The following is a 24,706-nucleotide window of genomic DNA, read 5'->3' as shown; positions in this document are numbered from 1 at the left end:
CGACCAAGTTTGAAGTCAGCAAACCATCGTTTTATTGTTGGTTCTAATGGATCGGAATTTTTGCTTAGCTTGAACGGTGTTTTTCCCATCGAGAAGCAGTGATTTTTTGATTCATTGTTTCGAAAATAAAAAAAGTAGCGTCACTCTTAGCACAACAACTAACGAACTAACTGAAAAAGAAATGCAACAAAACTAGTGCCATATACGGGTTAGTGTGTTTCAGCCTATGCGCTAGAATAGATACAAAATATTGATAAAATAATTGTGGGTTCCAATTATTTGCGGCGAATTGAGCCCAAGTCTTTTGTACTTATAACATTTTGTCTCTTGATCACAACATACGTAACCTGAGAATTTATAATTATTTATCATTAATTTATTAAAAAATGTTGAGAAACAATTTTTCAATGATTTTGCAACATGAAAATGAAGCTCAATAAAAAAACTCATTTGTAAAATCACATAAAACCAAAATTCCATTGAAAAAATAATTTTTTTTTTCTTGGCGATTTTGCGAATTCGTGCCAAAATATAGACTGTTCTGATTTTTCATTAAAACAAGTAAAGAATTCATATGCTCGGAAGTCATTTATATGAAAGAAAATGCTCAACATCGTATGCAAAAAAAATCTCAAAAATCAAGGCAATGGGCATAGCTAAAAGTTCTCTAAAGATTCCGATTAAAGGTTGAAAATTTGATGATAATTTTTTGAAATTTTTCAAAATTTCGCGGTAAAAAAAATGTAGTTCATACGAGGAAGTCAACCCGAAACAGAGGCGTATTTTGGAGAGTTTGACAAATTCATGGTAAATGCGAAATATTATCGGGAAAGTATTCTGGAGGTTGCTTTGAAGCCGTGGGCAGACAAACATTTCAGTGGCACACCATGGACGTTTCAACAGGACTCGGCTCCGTCTCACAAAGCTCGAGTGAACCAAGAATGGCTAAAAAATAACGTTCCGAACTTTATAACGTCCACACAATGGCTCTCAAATTCAGCAGACGCAAATCGGATAGATAATTCTCTTTGGACCATTTTGAAGAGCGACGTCCGAACTAAAAGATTCACCAGCCTGGACGCGCTGAAAAAAGTCATTGTCCGCGAGTGAGTCAAAATACAGGGTGGCTGATGAATTTTGCTACATTAAGAAACTCAAATAACTTTTTTTTTAGTGTATGGAATTCATTTATTTTTTTTTTTCTAGTTGAAGGTCATTAAATTTTATTAAATGTTGCTTAACTAGTTTTAAAAATAATTGAAACTCGTTGACACAAGTGCGGCATCTTAGTAAAAAGTTGTTCATTGCTGCTTTGAGAGTTGCGACAGGAATAGCCGCAATTGTTGCCCGAATGGATTGTTTTAGTTCATCCAAATTTGTTGGCTTTGTTTTATAAACTTCTTGTTTACATAAACCCCACAAGAAAAAGTCAGGTGCAGTAAGGTCAGGCGACCTGGGGGGCCAACGAAATTCGGAGTTTCTTGAAATCAGTTTATTGGGAAATTTTCGTCGCAACTCTGTCATAACAGTCTGGGCTATGTGAGACGTTGCCCCATCTTGTTGAAACCACACAGAGTTGAAAGGAATTCTCTTTCGGCGTAGTTCTGGATAGAAAAATTCTTTCAGCATTTTCAAATAACGGTCTCCAGTAACCGTAACGGTGTGACCATTTTCTTCAAAAAAATAAGGCCCGACAATACAGCGTGAAGAAACCGCACACCACACTGTCACGCGAAGAGGATGCAATTCCGTCTCGTGGAGTATCTGTGGGTTAGAAGTACTCCATATTCGGCAATTTTGTTTGTTCACATTGCCGTTTAAATCGAAATGGGTCTCATCAGACATGAAAAGGCAGTTTAACATGTTTTGGTCTTCTTCCACCATTTGCAGGATCTTCTGGCAAAATTCCAAGCGAATCGGCAAGTCTGCTGCATTCAGTTTGTTAACCATTTGAATTTTGTAGGGAAATAAGTCTAAATCTTTGTGCATTATTGTTTGCAAAGACTGTCGGCTGACACCAAGTTGAGCAGATAAGCTTCTTGTTGAAACCCTTGGATTGCTTTGTATAGCTGCAGCTACAGCAGCGATCGTTTCCTCCGTCCGAACTGGTGGGTTTCGATGATAAGGCCTTCTTGCGACTGTTCCTTGCTCAGCAAAATTATTCACCAGTCTCATTATGGTCCATCTGCTCGGGGGATCGCCGCCAAACATCCGCCTGTACTCTCTCTGTACCAAAACTACGGACTCCAGTGCGTGATAGCGGCGGACTATCCAAATTCTTGTTTGCGTGTCCCAGTTATCCATTTTAATAAATTTAAAAGATCAATCTGCAAATTAAAACAAAAATGGAACAGATAACTTAAAAAGAAAAAAAGTTATTCAATTTTTTTTGGTAGCGGCTTTCATTAGCCACCCTGTACCTGCAAGTCACATTCGGGCAGCTTGCAATTTATTTCTGGACCGTCTCAAGGGCAAGGTCAAGGCAAAAGGTGGTCATATCGAGCAAAAGTAAATTGATTCTTAATTTTGTAATATTTTCACACCTTTTTCACTTTGAACTTAATAAAAGTGATTTTCAAAACTCCTTTTTAATTGGCTGCACTTCAAGTGCCGGACCCTGTGTATCATTAAAGCTGCGGCGTGAGTTCTCTGTATGTTTTTTTAATTACAATGAAATGAGTGGACTTTTTTATTTCATATTGAGAGATGAAATAAAAAAAACTAAATAAAATATCTGCATACTCTATTTTTCCATTTACCCAAAATATTGTGAAATATACAACACTTTACAAAAAAATCGTATCTGTATCAAATAGGGAGTGAGCGACATATGTAGCCAGATACATATCTATCATAGATGATCAAAATAAAAGGAAGTCTGAAATGCAGAATTTCCATGACCTTTAAAGTATGGAGTTCAATGCCCAAAAAATGCGAAGAGGGTCATTCACATCGGCTCATGACTTTGCTTTCTCTTCTTTTCAGCATTCTATCCTTTATCCCACTCTTGCTACAACCATATTTAGTTCGATCTTGGTGGCTAATAAAATGTATTCGAAAACTACTGAACATTTTATTTGAATTTAAATCAAATAAAAATTTACATAGTAACTTGTTTCAAGCCTATTTATACAAAAGTTGAAAGCGAGTGTATTATTTTGCTTAGCACTTTGATGGAACAGGTAGACTTAATAAAAAAAAAAACATCCGAAACTATTTCAAATGCAGAAAAGATGGTCAACCTGCTGTGAATGGGATTCAAGTTTTACTAATTTATTTTAGGTCACATGTTTGAGTAAGTGCGGCTATACAAATGTGGCACTTAAGAAGCTTCTAGATTATGGGATTTAACAAAAGATTAGCAATACCCATGTAGTGTGTGTGTACGAATACAATAATAAATATTATATGTATGTGTATCAGGTTTATCAAATATTTCAAATACCCAAAAGAAAGCAATCGAATACAGAAATATTGACAGGTTGAGTAACCAAGTTGGACCATGCCGTTCATCTGAATGTCACTAAAAACTTAAATATACAGTTTGTCAAGAATGTCTTTTGACTTAGAAAATAAATTAGATTTTTCCACTTCATTAGCAAAAAGTAGCATTCTTTTTTAATCTTTGCCTTATTCTTTGTACTAATTCATATTTAGTCACAGCATTGAAGGGAATTAATAAAAAAAATTTAAATTATTTTTTATGTCAAAACTCATTCTTGACAAACTGTTGCTCGTTTAAAAAAAAGCTAAATTTTCAAAGAATACATTAGTTTGAGGAAAAATGAATGCATTATATTTGTATAAAATTGTATAGCAAATGATTTAAAACTGTTTTATGGTCGATCTTTAGCTCCTCGGCGATGTTACGACTACTAGTCCGGGAACCAGGGGTCGATTTTGGACTTCGTTTTTATACCGTTAAATTCTTAACTATACTTGTCATTTAGCTTTCATGAATAATGAAAGTGAACGTCAGCTGGCGCACCCGCGGTGGGTGTGATTGTAGGAGGGTACGAAACGTCTCGAAAAAAACTTCTACCAACTCATTTTATAGCGGCTGAAATTTTTTTCATGTATTGTTGACATTTAGTAGAATAAAAAAAAATAGTCAGCTGCGCCGTAGAGGGGGAAAAATACGTCAGCTGAACGCAATGATACATTCTTGCTTCGGCTGACGGTCTTCCCACCGCTATAAACGCAGCTGACCATCATTATTATATTTTCATATGTGTCCAAAATTATGCAAAAAAATTTCAATCGGCATAAGTAGTTTTACTTTTTAATTTATTTTACAAGTTCGCCTGTTCAGTTGACGTATTTTCCCCCCTCTACAGCGCAGATGTCTTTAGTAAGCACAATCTCACTATGAATCCGATATTACAATACAGCGATTCAAAGAATGCAAGGCACTTCAAAAAAAGTTATTGGACAGTTTTGAGTTTGGTGCACCCAGTTGTATGTATGTTACTACATCCTTAGATGCGTAACCAGCAGAGGACGTAAATTCATGAATTTAAGGGGGTCTTCTGGTCTCCAGCGAAAAAAAAATCGATTTTTTTGTTTTTGCATAATTTTGTTGTATGTGTATGCAAGAATACGCCACAGAAAGGATTTTTTGAAAATCGCATTTTTTCACATTTTTCTGGGCACCGAAGTGTACCCTCCTCCGGCCGTTTTATCATAAACTTTATCTTTAAACGCGTTTCCCCGAAAATCGTGTTTTTTAAGCATTTTGGTCACACTTTTCATAGTAGTTATACTCCGATTTCAATGGTTTTGGTCTTAAAAGGTTCGGAAAACTTACCGCTAAGTTTCCCCGTGTACGATTTTTGAAATTTTTTTCATTCCATTTTTATAACCTTTTAAAGTTCAAAAAATGAGCAAAAAAAATTTTTTTTGCAAATTGTTGCATAACTTTTGAAAAAACTTAAAAAAAAAAAATCTGTCACGGGAAAACTTAGCCAGGGCAACTCTGAAGACAACGCATATCTAATTTTTGCTTTCTGATTACCCAGGTGGAAAAACCGTGACCAAAATGGAGACCTGTTTCGTTTGGAGGTGGACGTCTTCAGCGCCATTTCAAGGTCGCGGGTGTTAATTTTTTTCAAAGTCAAAACCATTTTTTAAAAGCCAAGACATGTACCTTTAAAATAAAAAAATTTTTTTTTTTAAATATTCACAGGATTTGTCACAATCAATCCCCAAAAAACCCTTCATTTCAGGGCCTCGAGACCAGAAGACCCCCTTAATGACAGTCAGTCAAACTCATACCACTGGTGCCTGCCACAAAAGGGGAAGAAGAAGAGTGTTTTTACTTGTATTTTTATACTGGTTACAGAGAACTTGGAGCTTTTTGAATTTATGAATTTAGAATTCAAAAAGCTCCAAATCGTTTTATGTTCGGAATTAATTTATTCCGCCAATTCAAAGTCACCATTTTTGAACTTCTCCATACACGTAGCAAATGTCCCGAAGGGCTGCTTCGGCAGCTTTTTGGCCTCGATGAAAAGCAAAGAAGAGCAGGTGTCGAAAATGTTGATTTTTGCTTCCTGGGTATTCCATTTCTAAGCCTCAAAACTAATAAAAAAGAGGTTGTCTGTAAAGTCGGTTTACTGATGATAGTTTAACGTGACAACGTCATAAGAAAATATTGATGGAATGGTTGCAATTTTCAAAACAAAATTTTAATTTTATTTGTTTGATAGATATTTTGTACGGATATAGAGGAGGAGGTAAATGGAATTGCAATGGAATAGGTCAAGTTACATTAACACGAACGTGAAAAATTACGAAACATTTATCAAATTCATGAAAGATATCTTCAATTTCGATTGTACATCAGACGTTAATAAGTCAACAACACTAAGAGGCATCATCATCGATTTGCCTGTTTCAAGACACTTTTCACTAGAAACACTCCCTTTCATTTCCTACTTTTTCTATCATCGTCCTATTCTCAACAGAGAAATGGTTCATTACCATGCACACGGGAAGAAGGCATATGCAAATACAAGTATGTGAATTTATATACAAATGCGCATATACATACATATGTATACATATATATGCTCACTCAAGTAGGACAGAGCCAGATGTCGAACGTTGCCGAACGCGGGGGCCGATTGTGCTCTTTGTCGTTCGTTCCGCGCTCTCGCTTGCAGTTCAAGCACATTAGCTTACATTTGCTTGCGTACGGAATAGATTCGTATATTTGATATGTCCATATGACTTGTATGTATCTTTACATATAGATTTGTTCTTTTTGAAAATTGCGCGAAATTGTATATGTATATGCATGTTTATATACATATATTAGTATACAACATATCTTATAAGGTATATGCTAAATATTACCATACATTTTTTCCTTCATATATAATATAATAAAAAAATTAATAATAATAACATTAAAACAACAGGTATTATTAACAAACTTGGTTTTATTTTAAATTCTTCAAGTAAATCAAATTAATAATAATCAATAAGAAGACATATGCAAATACAAATATTATACGTGAATTTATATATGTACATATGCGCATATACATACATATATACGCTCACTTAAGTAGGAGAGAGCAAGATGTCGAACGTTGCCGTTCGTTTGCTTTGTTCGTTCCGCGCTTTGGCTTGCAGTTCATTCAAGGTAACGGCAGTGAGCAAGGTAACGACAAATGAGCAAGGTAACGTCAAATGAGCAAGGTAACGACACATTTTTTCGTGCATGCAGCCGGCTAAATCGAATTATAAGACGTTATCACGTCAAAAATTAAATAATTCAAAAATACAATTAACATAGTTTTGTAGAGCAGAAAGAGTTCTATCGAATGAATGTTTATCCTTTGCCAAATAGCAAAAAAAACGTTGAAAAATACAAGAAAAAATATAAAAACGCTATGAATTTATTCTCCAACCCAATAGTAAAAAAACATCGATAAAAATTTCCGCGATACAAAATTTTTCTTCTTTAAACAGTTGTCATTTTTGCTGGACTTGCCGTACGGCAAAAGTAGAAAGTTGCCAGTTTTTATGCATTTCAGTGTAGTTTATAAATGGATCAGAGGAGTTATTTATAGTAAAGATATTATTCAAAGCATAGAAAATTTTTGTGACATATCTTTCAATAAAAGTCATCAACACAGTGATTCTACAGATGCTAGAATAGAAAGGGATGGTATCGATGTAAAAAGATTGGTAGACTTTTTCAAAGAACACAGTCCTTTTCCTGATACAGATGCAATTATGTCAATTGCCACTGGAATTACCGGTGATAAAAATATAAATTGTTACAATGCTTTTGAAGAAGGTTTAAAAGTTATGAAGAAAATCGAAGGGAAAAATGTACGCGAGTTGAAGTTTTTAAGGAAAGATAAAATAAATTCTCTATTGGCTTAAAATAATAAAATTAAAATTCATAACAATTTTATTCCCGTTGATCCATTGTTGCTGTTTCAACGTATTTGTGTGTTGAAAAAAACAGATGATGAACTAAAAACTTATATGAATTATGAACTGGCACCATATCCACTTGCTCTGTTTGAAGATGGCCAAATGCGAAAGACAAAAAAATCAACTTTCTACGAATTATTCCCAGAAATTCAGATTAATTTGAAAAGCTTAGAAAATGTTCATTATGTTATTGATGGAGGCATGTTGTTATATCGTTGCAAATGGCAATTAAATGAAACATTCAAAATGATATGCGAACATTCCGTAAGATATTTGAGGAATAATTATAATAACGCATACGTGGTATTTGATGGATATAAGAAGGACGGTATTAAATCTGCTGAAAGGAATCGTCGCGCACTAAAAAATATAAGTACATATATTGAATTTGATGAAAATATGCCGTCGCTCAAGATAAATTTCTAACGAATAAAAAAAAATAAATCTCGCCTAATCGAAATGTTAAGAATAAAATTAGCTGATAACAATATTTTTACATGCCAAGCGGAAAGCGATGCAGATAAATTAATTGTTGATAGAGCAATTAGTTTAGAATCTCAAAATATTGTTGTAATTTCTGAAGACATTGACGTCTTGGTTGTGTTAACGGCATTGGCGCCTACTGATCGTGAAATATATTTTTTAAAACCATCCCGAGGCAAAGTTAACCAACAAATATTTTCATCGAAAAGATTAGAAAAATCTCTACCAGCATGTAAAGAACATGTTCTATTTTTACATGCTTTCACGGGCTGTGATATTACTTCTGCGTTTTACAACAAAGGAAAAATTAAGTTTATCAAAACTTTTGAGAAGCGGAATGATCTACATGACTCAGCAGCAGTATTTAAAAATGTACATGAAGATGCAAATAATATATTTCAAGCTGGTATTACATGTATTTTGGGACTGTATGGTGCTTCGGCAAAAATGACAGATTTGAATACATTCAGATTCAATTCCTTCATCAAAGCAACTGCCAAAGACACATGTGTTCTTTTATCTTCGTTACCTCTCACATCTGATGCAGCATTTGAACACTTAAAACGGGCTTACCTACAAATCCAGATGTGGTTAGGGAATGATTTAATCATCGAAAATTGGGGATGGAACTATTCCAATAATACCTATCATCCAGTATTTACGAATCAATTACCTGCTCCGGAAAATTTATTAAAAATGTTATTTTGCAATTGCAAAAAAGGATGTGGAGCTGCATGCGGATGCCGAAAAAGTGGATTATACTGCAGTGTAGCATGCCTACAGTGCAACGACGACAGCTGTCTAAATGTAGCGCCTATGATTAACATCAGTGAAATTGAAGAGGATATTTAAAAAAATGTAAATTTTTCAATAGACAAATTTTTTTGTTAATTCATTTTTTTCTTTTAAATAGTCATAATTTTTTTGTTTTTAATAATTAATTCGATTTTACTTTTATGCTATAATAATAGAAAACAATTTTTTTATTTTTTTTTTGTATGCTAATTATTTAAATAAACGAATAGTTTACATAATATTTCTTTTTTTTTAACATTTAATTATCCATAATCTATTTATTTTTTCATTTGCTTCCACTTCTGTTACAAAAACAATAAATTCTACAACGTTATTTGCATTATAGCACATAAGTTATTGCAATCATAAATTTTTGCTATTTAAAAATCAAATGCACAACTTTTAAATAGGTAGAGATTATTATTTATGTTATTCACAACACATTTTCGCAAAGATAATTTAATTTCATCTAGTCCCTAAGACATCCTAGGTTTTAACGTTTTTAACGCTCCAGACACTCCACTAAGTATGAAATACGACAGATATGTGGCGCCTTCGTCTCAAATACACATAATCTATTTTGCTATCTGTCAAATTTGTTGCCGTAATGAACTCAACGGACCCATTTGAATTAGGGACCATTTCTTTCCAAGCTCGAACTCGCTCAAGCAAAAATTTCTAGAAGATTGATCCTAACTGGATCGGACCGAAACTTGACGGTTACAAATAATATGAATGCGCACATTGTTTCTTACTTGATAGTATTTTACCCGACCTAAAACGAAGAGTGGGTGAACTATTTAACGGCACTATAGCACACATGTAGTGTCCGTTACTCTCCCCATGGTTGACTAAGTTATACCTATCGGAAACCATATTTAGAACGATATTTGCAATTTTCTGTGACTGACGAATTTTTATTATTGTTTATATACAATTGACGCGTGGTTCTAAAATTAAACTGTTAGTTGCAAAGCAACGTTTTTTATGGCCAATCGCACAAATAGCGCCAAATTCGAACCTTGCGCGAATTTTAGGGTTTCTTTTGTGCTACAAAAAAACTTCTTATCTTAAGGGGGGGGTAGGGTCACAAAATCGAAATTTTTTTTCTTCACTCATCTTATAGTAAATCATTTCAAGAATGTTGTGTCAAAATTTTAAGTGGATCGGAGCAGAACTCTCAAAGTTATAGCCTTTGTAGGCACTCTACCTCGAATGCGGAGCATCGATAATTTCTCAGAGTCATTTTTTCAAACGCGTTTTCCCCGAAACGACTTCTTAAAAATCGAAAATTTTTTTCTTCACTCATCTTATAGTAAATCATTTCAAGAATGTTGTGTCAAAATTTTAAGTGGATCGGAGCAGAACTCTCAAAGTTATAGCCTTTGTAGGCACTCTACCTCGAATGCGGAGCATCGATAATTTCTCAGAGTCATTTTTTCAAACGCGTTTTTCCCGAAACGACTTCTTAAAAGTCGGTGGCAATCACAGCTCCGAAACTATTCAACCGATTCTTTTCAAATTTGGCACACGTTTTCTAAATCAAAAATACCTCCCCACTACACTGTTTTTTTTTCATTTTTTTTTTTTTTAAGGTTGTTTTTCACTTACAAATATGGCGAAATTTTTCGCCAAAAATGCTCGTTTTACGTTTTTTTGCCACCAAAACTACAAAAATGAAAAAAAAAAAAAATTATTAATGTAGGGGGGAGCATTACGTCATACTTTAACTGAAAAATTCGACTTTTTTAGTTTCAGATGATTCTACGACGAATGCCGATTGGCACCGCAGAGCACCTCTCGAAAAACATATCTCCAAAAAAACTCTGTCATGGGCTTATTTGTCAATATTTTATTATTAATATTTTTTAAAAACTTATTGAAAAGATGTAATAATAATAATACAATAACATGCAACTGATTTTATTAAAGTATCTTAAGCCATATTTCTGTAAAAAATTCAAAAAAAAGTGTTTTTTTTTGTTAGCGCTAAACCCTACCCCCCCCCCCCCCTTAAAATAGCCATATGCGATACAGCGTATGAAGAAGCTCGGTAAAGGCGTGAAGCGCCACACTACATTATTAATATTGAAATGCGAAAATTTATGTACATACATACACTCGTATAATTTGAACCGTGCCATTAATCAAAGTCATCTTAATTTTTTAATTGTCTGATTTTCAATGCGGACTTTTGACAAATATCTAATACGTTGCATAAATATTGGATAGAACAGGTGTAGAGAACATAAATTTCATAATCCGCTTAAGTACTAAAAAAGGTGTGTTTTGCGAACAGATTACGCTTAATAAATATCTGACAAGCATGCCACCCGCAACAGCGGATCTACGCAGACAGCGGGCTATCGACAATGCGGTAGGCAGCCTTGTGAGACGTGACAGCGATGATACGCGTTAGGAGCAAAACAAGATCATCCATCAGCTGCAAAGTCGATAGTTTAGTATGCAATACATGGCGAAAATTCAAAATCCGTCACAGTTGCGCTATTTTTGTTTCCAATATTTCTAAGTTGTAAATATTTACGAGTTGAAATGAAGCGCAATATTTGTAGTGAATTGTTCCAACTGTGCGAGTAGACTTTAGTATGCAATTGATTAGCTTCCGATTAAGTTGTTCGTATCAACATCTGCTTATACACGCGCTCTTGTGCCCGCGGGTATTATAATTTTGTTCACATAACTGTTAGACGGTGTAGCAATAAACAATAAATATAGATAGAGACATAAAAATGTTAGAACAGAGAAAGGCATCGATTGAGCCATGCCTTTCCATCCACCCGATAACCCGCGTAAAAATCAATACACATACATACATTTCAATCAAATTTGGTACACATTTAACTTCTTATCCGAGTTGATTGGTTGGTTGCTTCAACTGGTGATTCATCCAGAATCCAACTAGCGCTTCCGCAGACCTTTTTTAACAAAAAACAATAAGTTAAACAATTATATATTCGCCGTTGCTGCTTACAATCTCTTCCCACATCTCGACCAATTTGTTAATGCCGTTCCGCCTAAAATCGCCTGGTTTGACACCAGACCAAAAGTTCTTGAGCCAGGAGGAAGACCTCTTTGTTATCGAAGGTAACGCCACTCATATGGTTTGACAGGTGGCGGAAAAAAAGGTAATCGGTGGGTGCAAGCCCCCATTCGAGCTCTTGAAGTGCGGCTTTGACGACTTATGCAACATGTGGTCTGGCATTGTCATAAAGGAGTTTGGCTTTCAGTCGAGTAGCTGGGCAATGTAGACCTCCTTGTTGACCGCGACATTCTTTTCGAGCATTTCCCAGTGCACAATGCCCTCCTAGTCCCACCAAACACAAGAAATGATCTTCTTTGAATGAAGATCCGGCTTGACGCTCGGCTTTGACGTATCTCCTGGAGCCACACACTCTTTTCTTTGCTTCATATTGATTTAGAGGCACCACTTCTTATCTCCCGTGACGATTCGATACGAAAAGCGCTATTTATAATCGCGTCTTGCTCGATGACGGGCGAGATACTGAGGAGGAATTTGAAGGCGAATTTCTTTGTTTTTTCGTTGAGCTCGTGAGGCACCTAGGCTCCCGATTTTTCGGTAAATCCCTTCAAACGAAGGGGATTCAGAATCTTTTTATGATCGCAGCTCATTTTTTCCCGCCAATTAACACGTTCCCGTAATAATAATAATTTAAAAAAAAACGGATGTAGGGTATTTCTACCTTTAACACATATGGTCCATGAGCGTAGAGGGACATTTTTGCTTCTGCACGTTCATGAAACACATTTGGTTCATATACCCCCTGACGTACATATGGCTCAGGAACGTATCAGTGCATATCAGGCGCACGTTTACTGAACCATATGTGGCTCAGCGGACAGGGAACGTGTTAATGACTGGTTTGGCGACCGTTCTCCTTCAAATATGAGATGTTCTTTATCGAATTCAGAAGGCCTTCCGCTGCGGGACATATCATCGACGTCGAAGTCGCCATTTTTGAACTTTGCCAACCATTTCCGTGCCTATGAAACCTTCTCCATACACGTCGTTAATATCCCGGGCAGCTTCGGCACCCTTTTAACCTCGATGGAACGCAAAGAAGAGCAGATGCCTCAAGAAATAGAATACCTCAAAAATACAATTAACATGGCTTTGTAGAGCAGAAAGAGTTCTATCGAATGAATACTTACCCTTTTCCAAACAACAAAAAAATCGTTGTAAATGAAAATATAAAAACGCTATGAACTTATCCACCAATTTGTTATCCCTTCCAAGACCTTTCCACCAAACTACCAATCCGTACGATAAAATTGGTCGATTAACCGCCTTATAAAGCGATAAAGTATGCTTAGGTCGAAGACCACATCTTCTCCCAAGCATACGTTTTGCTTTCCTTACCCGTTCGTCAATGCTCAGTTTCCAACTATGTTGGGAGTCAAAGATTAGTCCTAAGTACTTTGCGCTGGATGAAATTGGGAGATGTTCTTCGTTAATTAGAGGTAAGGTAAAATTGGGAATTACAATATTAAATATCGTACCAAGTGGGAAATCCAAGTTTGAGTAGTATGCCATTTTCTATGCTTTTTTGACCTGATCTTTGGTGTTACACTTTTTGAAGATTCAATTACAATGAAGCGATTTACACAACTGCGTATGCTGATACATTTCATCGGCAGTTTGAAAATACCCAGTGGTGCTAATGATAAATTTGTGAAACTACGTCTGTTAGGTGGCAGACTAAAACAGGAATGGTCGTCTACGCGTGGTTCGAACCAGTGCAGTAATAAAAGCCGTTCGAGAAATAATTCGCAGAAATCCCCTTAGAAAGCAGAAAATCATGTCCCGAGGTATTAAAGTATCGCCCAGATCCATGTGAAGACTAAATAGACATGATCTCCACATAAAAGCCGTCCACCGCTCAACTGGTCAACGCACTTGGAGAAAACTAGAGTCGACAGATGCAGGCAGCTTCTACGGTGGCACGCGGTCAACGGCCGTAAAAATATTATTTTCACAGATGAGACAAATTTCACTGTTGAAGAAGTTTTTAATAAGTAAAACGACAAAATCTATGAAGACGCAAAAAATTGTGTTCCAAGGGCTCAGCGTGGCCACCATCCGTAATGGTTTGGTGGGGAGTGCCGTGTAAAGGATGTTAAGGGCGGGACAAAAGTGTACCAGGAGGATGTCTTGGAAGTTTGATAAAGAAGGTGGACAGCGTTACATCTTCCAGCAAGATTCCGCTCCAACCCATAAGGCAAAAACCATCCATCAGTGGTTCAAAATAATATTCCAGGGTTCATAGCCGGAGAAAATTGAGCGTCTGGAAGTCCAAATCTCAACTCATTGGACTACAGTTTGGGATCAGAATTGGAAAGCAAAGCCTGTCGAAGACCTCACAGAAATTTGGAGAGTCTGAAACAATCTTTGGTTCGAGCAGCGACGTCAATATCCATGGAAGCCATGCGTGCTGAAATAGCTAAATGGTCCAAGCGTTTGAAAGCTTGTATAAAAGCAAATTGTGACCATTTCGAAAGAAAATTAAACTTTTTTTTTAATATTTACGTGATTAAGGGGTTACATGGGTTTCGTTGGTTAAAAAAATCGATTTAGTTTTTGTTTTTTTGCTTATTAATTTCTACAACTTCTCAGGAATATTATCCAAAGTCGATCCGAATAATAAATTCGGAAATACAGCCTTTGGAATGTGTGCGCTGCAAGCCACTTTTATTGTTCCTCAAAACTTTAAACGCCTTTTTCTCGGAACCGTGTTTTCAAAGTTGGTTGTCAAATGTTCTCGAAAACTACTCAACCGATTTTGATGAAATTTTACACAGGTGTTCGAAATACAATTTACTCGAGCTTGAACGAAGGATTTTGTTTTTTTTTTTTCAATTACAACTATTTAAAAAACAAAAATGTCAAGCAAATTTGACCGAAATTTTCATTTTTTTGCAAAAATGTCTGCCAAAATTCCAATTTTTACTTTTTTTTTCTTTCCTTCGTTCAAGCACGAGTTTATGGTCTTAACTAAAGCACTTATTTTTGTTTTTTCATTTTAGATGATCCTGTCAGGAGTTATGCTGACAACGCGGACGCACCTTTTTTCGAGGGGTCACGAAACCCATGTAACCCCTTAAATAAAACTAACTTCATTAAAAAAAGTATTGTAATTTTATATAATAACGGACTTAACTTGTAACAAAACTTATAGCAGGGCTAAATATCTATTTATAATAAATAAATAAAAGCCAAAAAGAAATATGTTGTCCAAAAACTCGAAAATTCTTGAGGAAAAGGTTAAAATATAAGGTGAAACCAAAACAGAAATGCATGTAAAATACGGTTAGTTGAAGGTGTAAAATGTGAATCTTATTTACTCTAGACACGAACCACTTGCGCGGTGAGCTTTGATTAAATTGATACAACAATGGCGGAATTCTCGTTCGATTCAAACTATATATACATACATAACTATTTGTATATTACGACCATGGGTGAACATAGGCTGAAAGCAACAGAAAGAAAATCAAATGATAAACATTATAGTTAACTTTTTAGGTAAATAGATTAATTTTTTTCAATAAATGTTTATTATTCTGCTCAATGTTTTAGCCAGCACTGTTTGAAACATAGCAGCAAAAGATATATTTAAATATTGCTTAAGGCCCATCTACATACAACTTCCGTTTTGCGTGGAAGTTCAATTTGCTTTGATGCAACGCAAGAAATGTGAGTGCTTACTAGAATAAAAGCTTGGCAGCAAAAGCTTTAAGCTGCAAATTTACTGAATTATACCTAATAAAGGTAGTAACTTTATTACTGACAGTAATAACTGTTTTTATAAAATGTATACTTGTTTAAATTTACTTGAGTTCAAAATTTTTGGAATATATTTATTTATGTAAAAGTCTTCATATACAGTGGCTCAAACGCGTAATCGTACATACTTACTGACTAACACTAAAACAGAATTTCTGGACCGTAAATAAATTTATTTTCGAAAAAAATAATTACATATAAAGACATTTACTTAGAGTGTACTCTATTTATTCACATAAATAAATTATATTTGCATTCAATATTTTTATGCTGGGAAATAAATATAAACAAAACTTCTTAAAACATTAGTTTGGGGAAAAAGAAATACATTTTTTTCTCGGTAGATGGCTTAGTGATCCATATGTCGTACAATATCGATAAATTAAAGTTTATGCTCGTTATCCAGGTGACATATCTTTGCTGGTTTTTGTTTATTCCATTCAGTTGTGAGTTACAGGGTGTTAACAATCGAAGTCAACAAAGAGAAAATTCGGTACATTTTCCAATTCTTTGATATAGACAAAATGCAAGCCAGGCGGCTGAAATTGTGATGGTGTTTATGATGCCGACACTGTATTAACTAATTACGTGCAATTTTGGTTTCATCGATTCCTTTCAGGTATTTTTGATGTTAAAGATGCCCGTCGCACTGATAGGTCCCTCGTCGAAAATGTTGATAAAATCAAAGAAATAACCGAAGTTGACCGGCATGTTAATAGTCATAGCATCATCCAGAGCTAAAGAGAACGGATATTTAAAAACCAGATATCAAGGGATATGCGAATAAAGTTGTATTAGCACTGTTAAAGGCCTGATTTTAATTCACGAATATTAACTCAATGTAAATGAAATATTGAGTTGTGTAAAAACTCTTTCAAACGGAATGGCATCACCGTCACGAATGCAACCATACAAACGCGGTTTGACAGGTGTCAGTGTATAGCAACAATCCACCACTCCCAATAAAAAAATACCAACAGTGCTTGTACCAAAACAATTCTCTCGTGCGCAATCCAAAGTATGCAAAAATCCTCACATATAGTGCGCCAGGATTCGGAAGAAAGATTGCCAACTACTCATTACAAAGTAATTGTTCCAACAATGAAGCGACGTACATTGGCTGGGACCTTTGGTGTTGGTGTGTTTGTGATCGCGTTCGCAGCAATTGTCATCTCGTTCGCCACACCCAATTGGTTGGCAAGTGATGACCGTATAACGGGTGCGAAATTGGAACGTCTGGGACTGTGGGTGCACTGTTTTCGGTCTTTGCCTGATGTAAATGACGATAGCCAACGTCGGTTCTTCGTCGGATGCCGATGGGTTTATGATCCCTTCACAACGGGCTATGACGAGATACGAGGCTTTCTACTGCCCGCATTCATGATTGCAACACAATTCTTCTATACACTCGCATTTATTGGAGCGCTAGTATCGTGTGTAGGAGTTTTGGTATTCTTCCTCTGCGCTGGACCGGACCAGAAATACTTTGTAACACTTATAAAATTAATAGGGTATGTAATGTTGGGTACAGGGGTGTGCGCCGCTATAGCGGTCATCGTTTTTGCATGCTTTGGTAATCGTAACGGCTGGATGCCGGAGCATGCCAACAATTGGTTCAGTTGGTCATTCGTACTAGCATGCGTTGGAGCGGTATTCTCTTTGGTTACGGCAATACTCTTTTTGACCGAGCAGAATGTACAAGCGAAAAAACGCATGCAATTTAAGGAATCCCAAACGCGTTTTGAGTTGATGCAAGGTAAAGCCTAGTTATGGCGTGACCTTTCGACGGAAGAGCTCACATTGCTGGAACATAAATATAATCGCAAGAGAAAGTATTTGGGGTTAGAAGCGCAGCGGTGCAAAAGTGGCGCTGTGCTATAAATAGCAAGTGTGTTCAAGCATAAAGCTTAAATAGACATAGAATTGAAAAACAACTACTTTTAGTTTAGTTTGCCTATTCGAACTTAAAGTAAACGACCAGTTTTAGAATTAAAAAGTGGTAATAACGATTTTTTATATAAACTCCGAATGTTACTAGCATGAAAGCGGGGGAAAAATTGCCTTAAGTTTATGCAATTTCGTAAAAGGGTTAAATCACATGCATATACATTGTACATACATAATGAATTCACATAATTCAGCACAAAAAATGCCAAGAAACGCAGTTGGTACTTATGACATGCATTTACATATTTATAGACATACAGCATTTTTGTAGTCATTTAAGACTGTCTTGAAGCAAAACCATTGCATTTGTGTCCAACAACGAATTTTCATTAGAATCTCACGCTTTACGCATATATTAGATACTTGAGCAATTATTTTTGAAAAGTAATACTAAGCATAAAAACTGCAAAAGTGGGCATTTTAGTTAATGTGTACAATTAATTACAAATATTGCTGCTATTTTGGTATTTTCTAAGCATCACACAGGTGCTTGTGTTGGTTTGTGAATCGTTAGCACTATTTATGTGCACTTTTAAAGGGTTACTTCTTAAATTGATGTATGCATAAATTATTTAAAGAATCTCAAACGACTTAGTTTACACCACTTTGTCTCTAAAGCTAACTCCGTCCATTTAATCTTTTGTGAAAAATATTCAATTAAAATGTGCCTTAAGTAAAATCGTTAGCTATAGTATATATGCATAAGTAAACCTCGAACTAGAGGCATTTAATTATGAACTACACGCAAATTGAATGCATATTTTCTGCTACAAAAATTGCATAAACTTTCGCTTTGTATTCACACCACCTATTCATAAGTAAATACAAGCATACATATGTATAAGGAAATAATACTAAAACAAAACAGTTGAATGAGCACAAGATTTGCATGTTTATTGTAAAAAAAATTACAACACAAAGATTGTTGAAACATTGAAGACGCACATTAACGGTACATTATATCATTGTTAAATATTTTTGTTTATTATCTTGTGCATCTAAATAGTAGTGCCTTAGGAAGAAAATATTGTACAAATCTACAAAAATATTCGAAGCAGTAGTATGTAAACAATACAGCAATGTTAAACGATTTACATTTAGTATATTAATAATTAACATTCCATTAGATATTTTCAAAAATACAAATTCATGTTTTGCAAAGTATTATTCAAATATATGTACATCCGTCCATTTACACAAATTACAATTGCTGCTAAAATTTACCTTGTGTCGTCTCGTAATCACACGAAATTTTACCATTATATTTTATACATAGTTATATGAGCTCATACAAATACGAGTATATACGCATACGATATCTTTACACCGTTGTTTGTATATTTCACTACCATTCGAAAATTAATAAAAATCTCAACACAACTTTTTTTATTTCTAATAGAACCGTAACATATTCAAATTTCCCACACTAAAAATAAGTGCTTCTGAGATTTGTGAGTTATTTCTCAAGCTTTATGCCAGCTGTGTTAGTTGTTTGTGGGAATTTTTCAAACTGCTTGGGATAATAACGGCTTTATAGAAAATTATTCTCATTGCGGGCATATGGTATGTACCTACATACATACGGGGAAATCGTATGAATATTTATTTAAATACAAACAGTCATTTGGCTACTTGGGGGACTATCGAATTGCTTTACACGGACCCACAAATTATCATTTGAACACTGGAAGTGATGCTAAGCGTGGAGTTTGATGAATCCAGCCATTAATCATCCGGAGAGACTATGTATGCATTCCTACGGCAGTCGGTTCTACGTAACCGGAACGACCCGGATTTATATCCGGCCAATGACTCACTTCAGCAACATTCCCAGTACATGTATGGGGATTGTTTATGCTGTTACAACAACAAGAACTATGTAACGACTATTTTCCCTCCTTCGTATACATTGCAGCCATAAGCAGCAAACACAAAGCTATCTGGAGGAAATGAACAATATATAGTATCTTCCAAAGCGATTTCGTCTCCCATCAACACCCCCGCCATGTATAAGTATATTACGGCGGCCACCGTAGCCGAATGGTTTGGTGCGTGACTATCATTCGGTAGTGCGAAGGTTCGAATCTCCGTGCATGAACATCAAATAACAGAAAAAGTTTTTTTCTAACAGCGGCCGGCCCTCGGCAGGCAATGGCAAACCTGCGAGTTTATTTCTACCATGAAAAAGCTCCACATAAAAACTTAACGACTTAAAACTGTAGGTCCCTCCATATGTGGAACAACATGAAGACGCACACTACAAATAGGAAGAAGAGCTCGACTAAGCACCAAACAGAAGTGTTTGCGCCAATATTTATATAATATATATGTATATTGGGACCGATGTAATAAAACTGACGAGACATACCCTAGCCAAATTCTAATCATGATTAGACTCTTACTCTAGCCACATAACACCTCTCTTCTTTACCCGTGCTACGATATGCGCACGTAGATCGCATGCAAGATGATTTGCATACAATAGCGTAAATGTAGACCATTCATCGTAGTCCTCATGCGATAAATCTCGGACTTTATCGCATGCAATTAAATGCAACTTTGGTGTTTAGACAGCTATAATAATTGTTTCGGATGCGATGAAATTGAGAGTTCGCATGAGATTGCTCATTGCAAATGAAGATGATCAGATATTCGACCTAATTAAGCACGCGCTGATCAAACTTGGGCTACAGAAAATACCTATAAGTTGACATAATTTTATCTCTTTGCATAATTATGCTTCTTATATTCAAAAGGTTATTAGCAACATTTTGAAAAATTGAAAATTAAAATAAAACCCCTCAAACTAGTTGTTTTCAATGGAGTTTCAAACCTACGGCAACACTGCTTCACAAATCACTTTGACGTTGCATTGACATTTCTGTCTGATTTCATCGCTGCTTCGTTTGTTTTGCCCAATTTGGTACATTGTTATATTAGAAACGGCAAGACTATGGAATTTCCTCCTTGTCCACCAACATTAAAGCTTATCCAGCATTTCTTGAAGATTGCACAAGAACATGATTCTCGTGATATTGTTGTTGCGTATTGGGCGCGGCTGTATGCGCTTCAAATTGGATTAAAAATTTCAAAGCAGGAACCAGATGAAACCAAACTACTATTGGGTACGTGAAAAACGCAAAGCGGTGAAGTGTGAGGTAAAAAAGTAATGTCGTAAAACATGACTCATTTTTGTTTTGATTGCAGCAATTATGGACTGGTTGGAGTCAACGAAGAAGGCGCAATTAGAAAATGAATCTATTACTAATGAAGTGGCGGCACAGGCACATTTGGAAAATTATGCCTTAAAACTCTTTCTGTATGCAGATAAGCAGGACCGTGAATCAAATTTTGGAAAGTTAGTATTACTAGTAAAAATGGTACAAAGCACAATCTTTAATTTTACTTTACTCCACAGAAATGTTGTGAAAGCATTTTACTCCAGTGGTGTTATTTACGATATACTACAGACGTTTGGCGAACTATCTGAAGAGTCTATAAACAATCGCAAATATGCCAAATGGAAGGCAGCATACATACACAATTGCCTTAAAAACGGCGAAACTCCGATGCCGGGTCCTTTGCCTGATGAAAGCGAAGGGCATGATGATGAAGGTGGTGACGAAGCCGCTGGCACAGCTGATGGCGAAGGTGATCCGGAAATCACCGCCATACCACAAGATCCTCCAGCTGATGAAGATGCTGCCCCAACATCAATTCCCGATCCGTCACCACCGCACAGCCCTCCACCTACTGCAGATGAAGTGCTCAACAATCCCAGCAAATTGCCAAGCCCACCAGTGGATGAAGAAAAACCTGGTGGTTTCGAGCCATATGTACCGCAAGCGCAACCTAATCGAATATATGTGCCTCCAACACCAGTTGCCGATTTACAACTCACACCTGAACAAATAATGAAGGCGCAGAAATACACGAAATTCGCGGGCACAGCTCTCAACTTTGACGACGTTAAAACGGCTATAGATAATCTCCAAAAAGCATTGAAGCTTTTAACTACGGGCGAAGATAGTTAAATGTTGAGGTGAATGTACTAACGAAAAACTATTAACACTCATAAAATTATTAACAATTTAAATTTATACTAATATTAGATGCAATAAGAGATATAATATGTAAACTGAAATATATTGCAAAGCTTTTAAACGTTAATTATTGACTTGGATGTATGAAACAAGCAAATGCGCATAAATGATTTAATTACCGCACTTTCTTAGGTACTCCAGCTTCGCATCACGCAGTGCACTGATTATAAAAATTGTTTGAAAGTTAGGAATGCCTTACAAATTGTGGTAGATTTACCTATAAGTATTAAAAACCGAAATCTTCCAACGCCTTTTATTTCTTTATTGAAGGTGCAAGGTACTTTAATACTATTATATCATAATCGTTATTATTGTTTCATAATTGTATTATTGCTATTCCATAATTATAATTTTATATGTAATATCCAATTTGTCCAACTTTGTTGGAAATAATAATATTGTCGTAGCTGCGCCTTACATCACATCGCTGTTGTTAATTTGCCGGCAAAATTTGTATCCGGAACCCGACAATTGTCTATTGGAACTGGTTTTAATGAGATGTTTACAAAAGGTCGGTATTTTAAAAATCGTTATTTGTTTTAATTTCACTAACCATTTTTTCAATCTTCTTTAATTTCCATATTAATCTTTTGTTTACTTTTAAACTATCAGCGCAATATAATCATATTTGGCGATTTCAAAAGCGACTTTTTTTAGTGATGATAGCTTTTCACTTGCAAAGCAAAATTTTGGATTTTTCACGCACGTTACGCATACTAGCAGCACTCTCCTAGACATATTTTTCCCACGACAGTCGGTTCTACGTTACCGGAACGACCCGGATTTATATCCGGCCAAGGACTGTCACTTCAGCAGCATTCCCCATACATGTATGTATGTGGAATGTTTATGCTGCTATAACAACAACAATAACATATTTTACGTGAATTTGAAATCAAAAGTCTTGCTTTATGAGCAATCAGTTTACCAAGATTTTCCAAATATGACTTAATGTACCTAACATTTAACTTTACTTTAGATTTAAATACCGTCGAAGGCTTCGTACTGCGAATTTTTGCACATAAATTACGATGAACTGGAACCACGTGTTGATTGAAATTGGATATCTGTGCGTGATATGGTATCGGGAAATGACCAAATTAACTTTCTCCAAGAACACCGTTTAGTTAGTAAACCAGCTAAGCCTACCAGCCGCCCTTGATTTCAATGTATACTCTGAGTATACGAAACTTAGGAAGTTAGTCAAGAATGAAGTCAGGGTTCTTTAAATGAGATACTTTGTGTTGTGTGCTTTCGTACCATTTAGTTAAGCTGTTGGGTCTACGCATACCTGGCAACATGCCTGTAAAATAGGTATCAGTAGCTGAAACAATCCAGCAACCGATTCTGTTGATGCAAACGTGCTTAAAGCAAATTTGTTGGACCTCCCTAAAAACAGGACTTATGGAATTTATTCCAAAACTTTACTTTTGCATGCGTGGACGACTGCAACGTTATTGAGTCAATACTTTCAAATAAATCTAACGCAACTGGAGAAAAAGTGCGAGTGGTTATAAATTGTTACTGATTCAAAAAAGTCGGTTTCTAACTTCCAAAGAAACTTACACTTAAAAATAAATAGATTGGTGGAGATTCAGGAGAAGTTGGTAATGGTGCAGAAGAATTTGTTAGCGCTGCAGGAGCGAACGCTGATGAAGAAAAGCACCGCATTGACATTAATCCTCCTCTGGAGGATTAAGCGCCACGACTCAATCGTATACAAGTTTTTGTTTAAGTTTCATATTTCTATTTTTTATTAGTATTTCCTAATATATGTATGTATGCTATAAGAGGAAGCAAAAGGTCTGGAAAATTTGGAATTTTCTTAGATTTTTTAAACATTTTCCTGCAAAACTAAAAAATAGATCTTAAAATACATCCCCAATTATTTGTATTTATATATACTCGTACTTACATATATGATTAACATATGTATACATATATAATTGGCAGTTTAAAAGCCTGCACAAACTAGACCGGTGCGGTACAGGTCAGAATAATCCCATACGATATGTGGAATCAAAATCCATGGCGGTCATGCTTGTGCGATACGCTGCGGTATAGATTTGTAAGCAATATACCAATTTAGAGTTAGAGTTTTGCCAATTAATGTATTTACAAAAGTCTTAAAGTTAGAAAAACATGAATTCAAAAATGCTCATAATACGTTTGTTTATATAGATTTTATATTTTTTAGTGATTAAGTAGTGATTAAGTAATTATGCGTTTACAACTGGAAAGGATGTCATGACTATATAGGATATGTATGTACATTGTGTAAGTACAGATCCATAACTAAAAACACTCCCAATTAGTTGTTAACCCTTTAGCCTATAGCCACGAGTCTGACTCGTGGTAAAGAATTTGTGCCATAAGCGAAAACAACGAGTCTGACTCGTGGTAAAGACTTTGTGATCAATTGATTATGATTACTTCCTAGACATCTTAAAATTACTATTTGTACCTAAACATTGTTTATTATTTCACAATTCCTTTCGTTGCATTGAAATATATATGTTACGAAAAGTATACACTTTGCGCCAGTTCGGGTACACGGCTGAACAGTTGAATGGCACGGCGCGCGAACGAATTTCTTGCGTATTATAGCTCGCGCAATTGGTAGATATCGTGTAGGCTAAGGGGTTAAAAATCTCCTGATTCCAAAACTCACTTTTATGAAACATGGTTACATAAATAAATGATTAAATTTCATAGAAAATCGTAACAAAAAGTCTAAAAAATTACATAAAAACTGAGATATTTCTCAACAAAAAGCATTATTATAACTGAGAAATATACAATAGTAAAAATATTTGTTATTGTAAATTTTCCAAGTCAAAGATATTATTTTCTATTAGTTTTTGTCGACATTCTATTGTTTTTAATATTATCATGAAATTTTAATACGCTCAAGCAAAAAGACCAAGGCACTCACACCATTACACAATTGGCTGCCTATCAAACGCACACTAAGGGTGCCTATCAAAACTTAGGAAGAAGAAGAGTGTTCTTACTTGTATTTTCGTACAACGCGTATGTATAAGTTGTCAAAAATGCTGTTGTTGGCATCCTAACAATAATTGATGCTTTCCATTTCAATTCA

General features: G+C 35.5%; 2 protein-coding genes across 2 annotated transcripts; both read left to right on the top strand.

The window, feature by feature from the left end:
• The first annotated feature begins 16,486 nt into the window (after nucleotides 1–16,486).
• LOC129241712 (uncharacterized) lies at nucleotides 16,487–18,880 on the top strand. The gene has a single exon (XM_054878190.1). It carries the CDS (start codon nucleotides 16,574–16,576, stop codon nucleotides 17,318–17,320), a length of 747 nt encoding a protein of 248 aa, XP_054734165.1. The 5' UTR covers nucleotides 16,487–16,573; the 3' UTR covers nucleotides 17,321–18,880.
• Nucleotides 18,881–20,373: 1,493 nt separating this feature from the next.
• Nucleotides 20,374–21,670, top strand: LOC129242629 (vacuolar protein sorting-associated protein VTA1 homolog). Its single transcript, XM_054879382.1, has 3 exons — nucleotides 20,374–20,625; nucleotides 20,708–20,858; nucleotides 20,919–21,670. The coding sequence occupies exons 1-3, from the start codon at nucleotides 20,454–20,456 to the stop codon at nucleotides 21,532–21,534; spliced, it is 939 nt and encodes a 312-aa protein (XP_054735357.1). The 5' UTR covers nucleotides 20,374–20,453; the 3' UTR covers nucleotides 21,535–21,670.
• The last annotated feature ends 3,036 nt before the right edge of the window (nucleotides 21,671–24,706 follow it).

This window comes from Anastrepha obliqua, chromosome 3, assembly GCF_027943255.1.
Source record: "Anastrepha obliqua isolate idAnaObli1 chromosome 3, idAnaObli1_1.0, whole genome shotgun sequence".
NCBI lineage: Eukaryota > Metazoa > Arthropoda > Insecta > Diptera > Tephritidae > Anastrepha > Anastrepha obliqua.
Note: the sequence above shows the minus strand (reverse complement) of the source record. Positions and strands in the feature narration are given on the sequence as shown.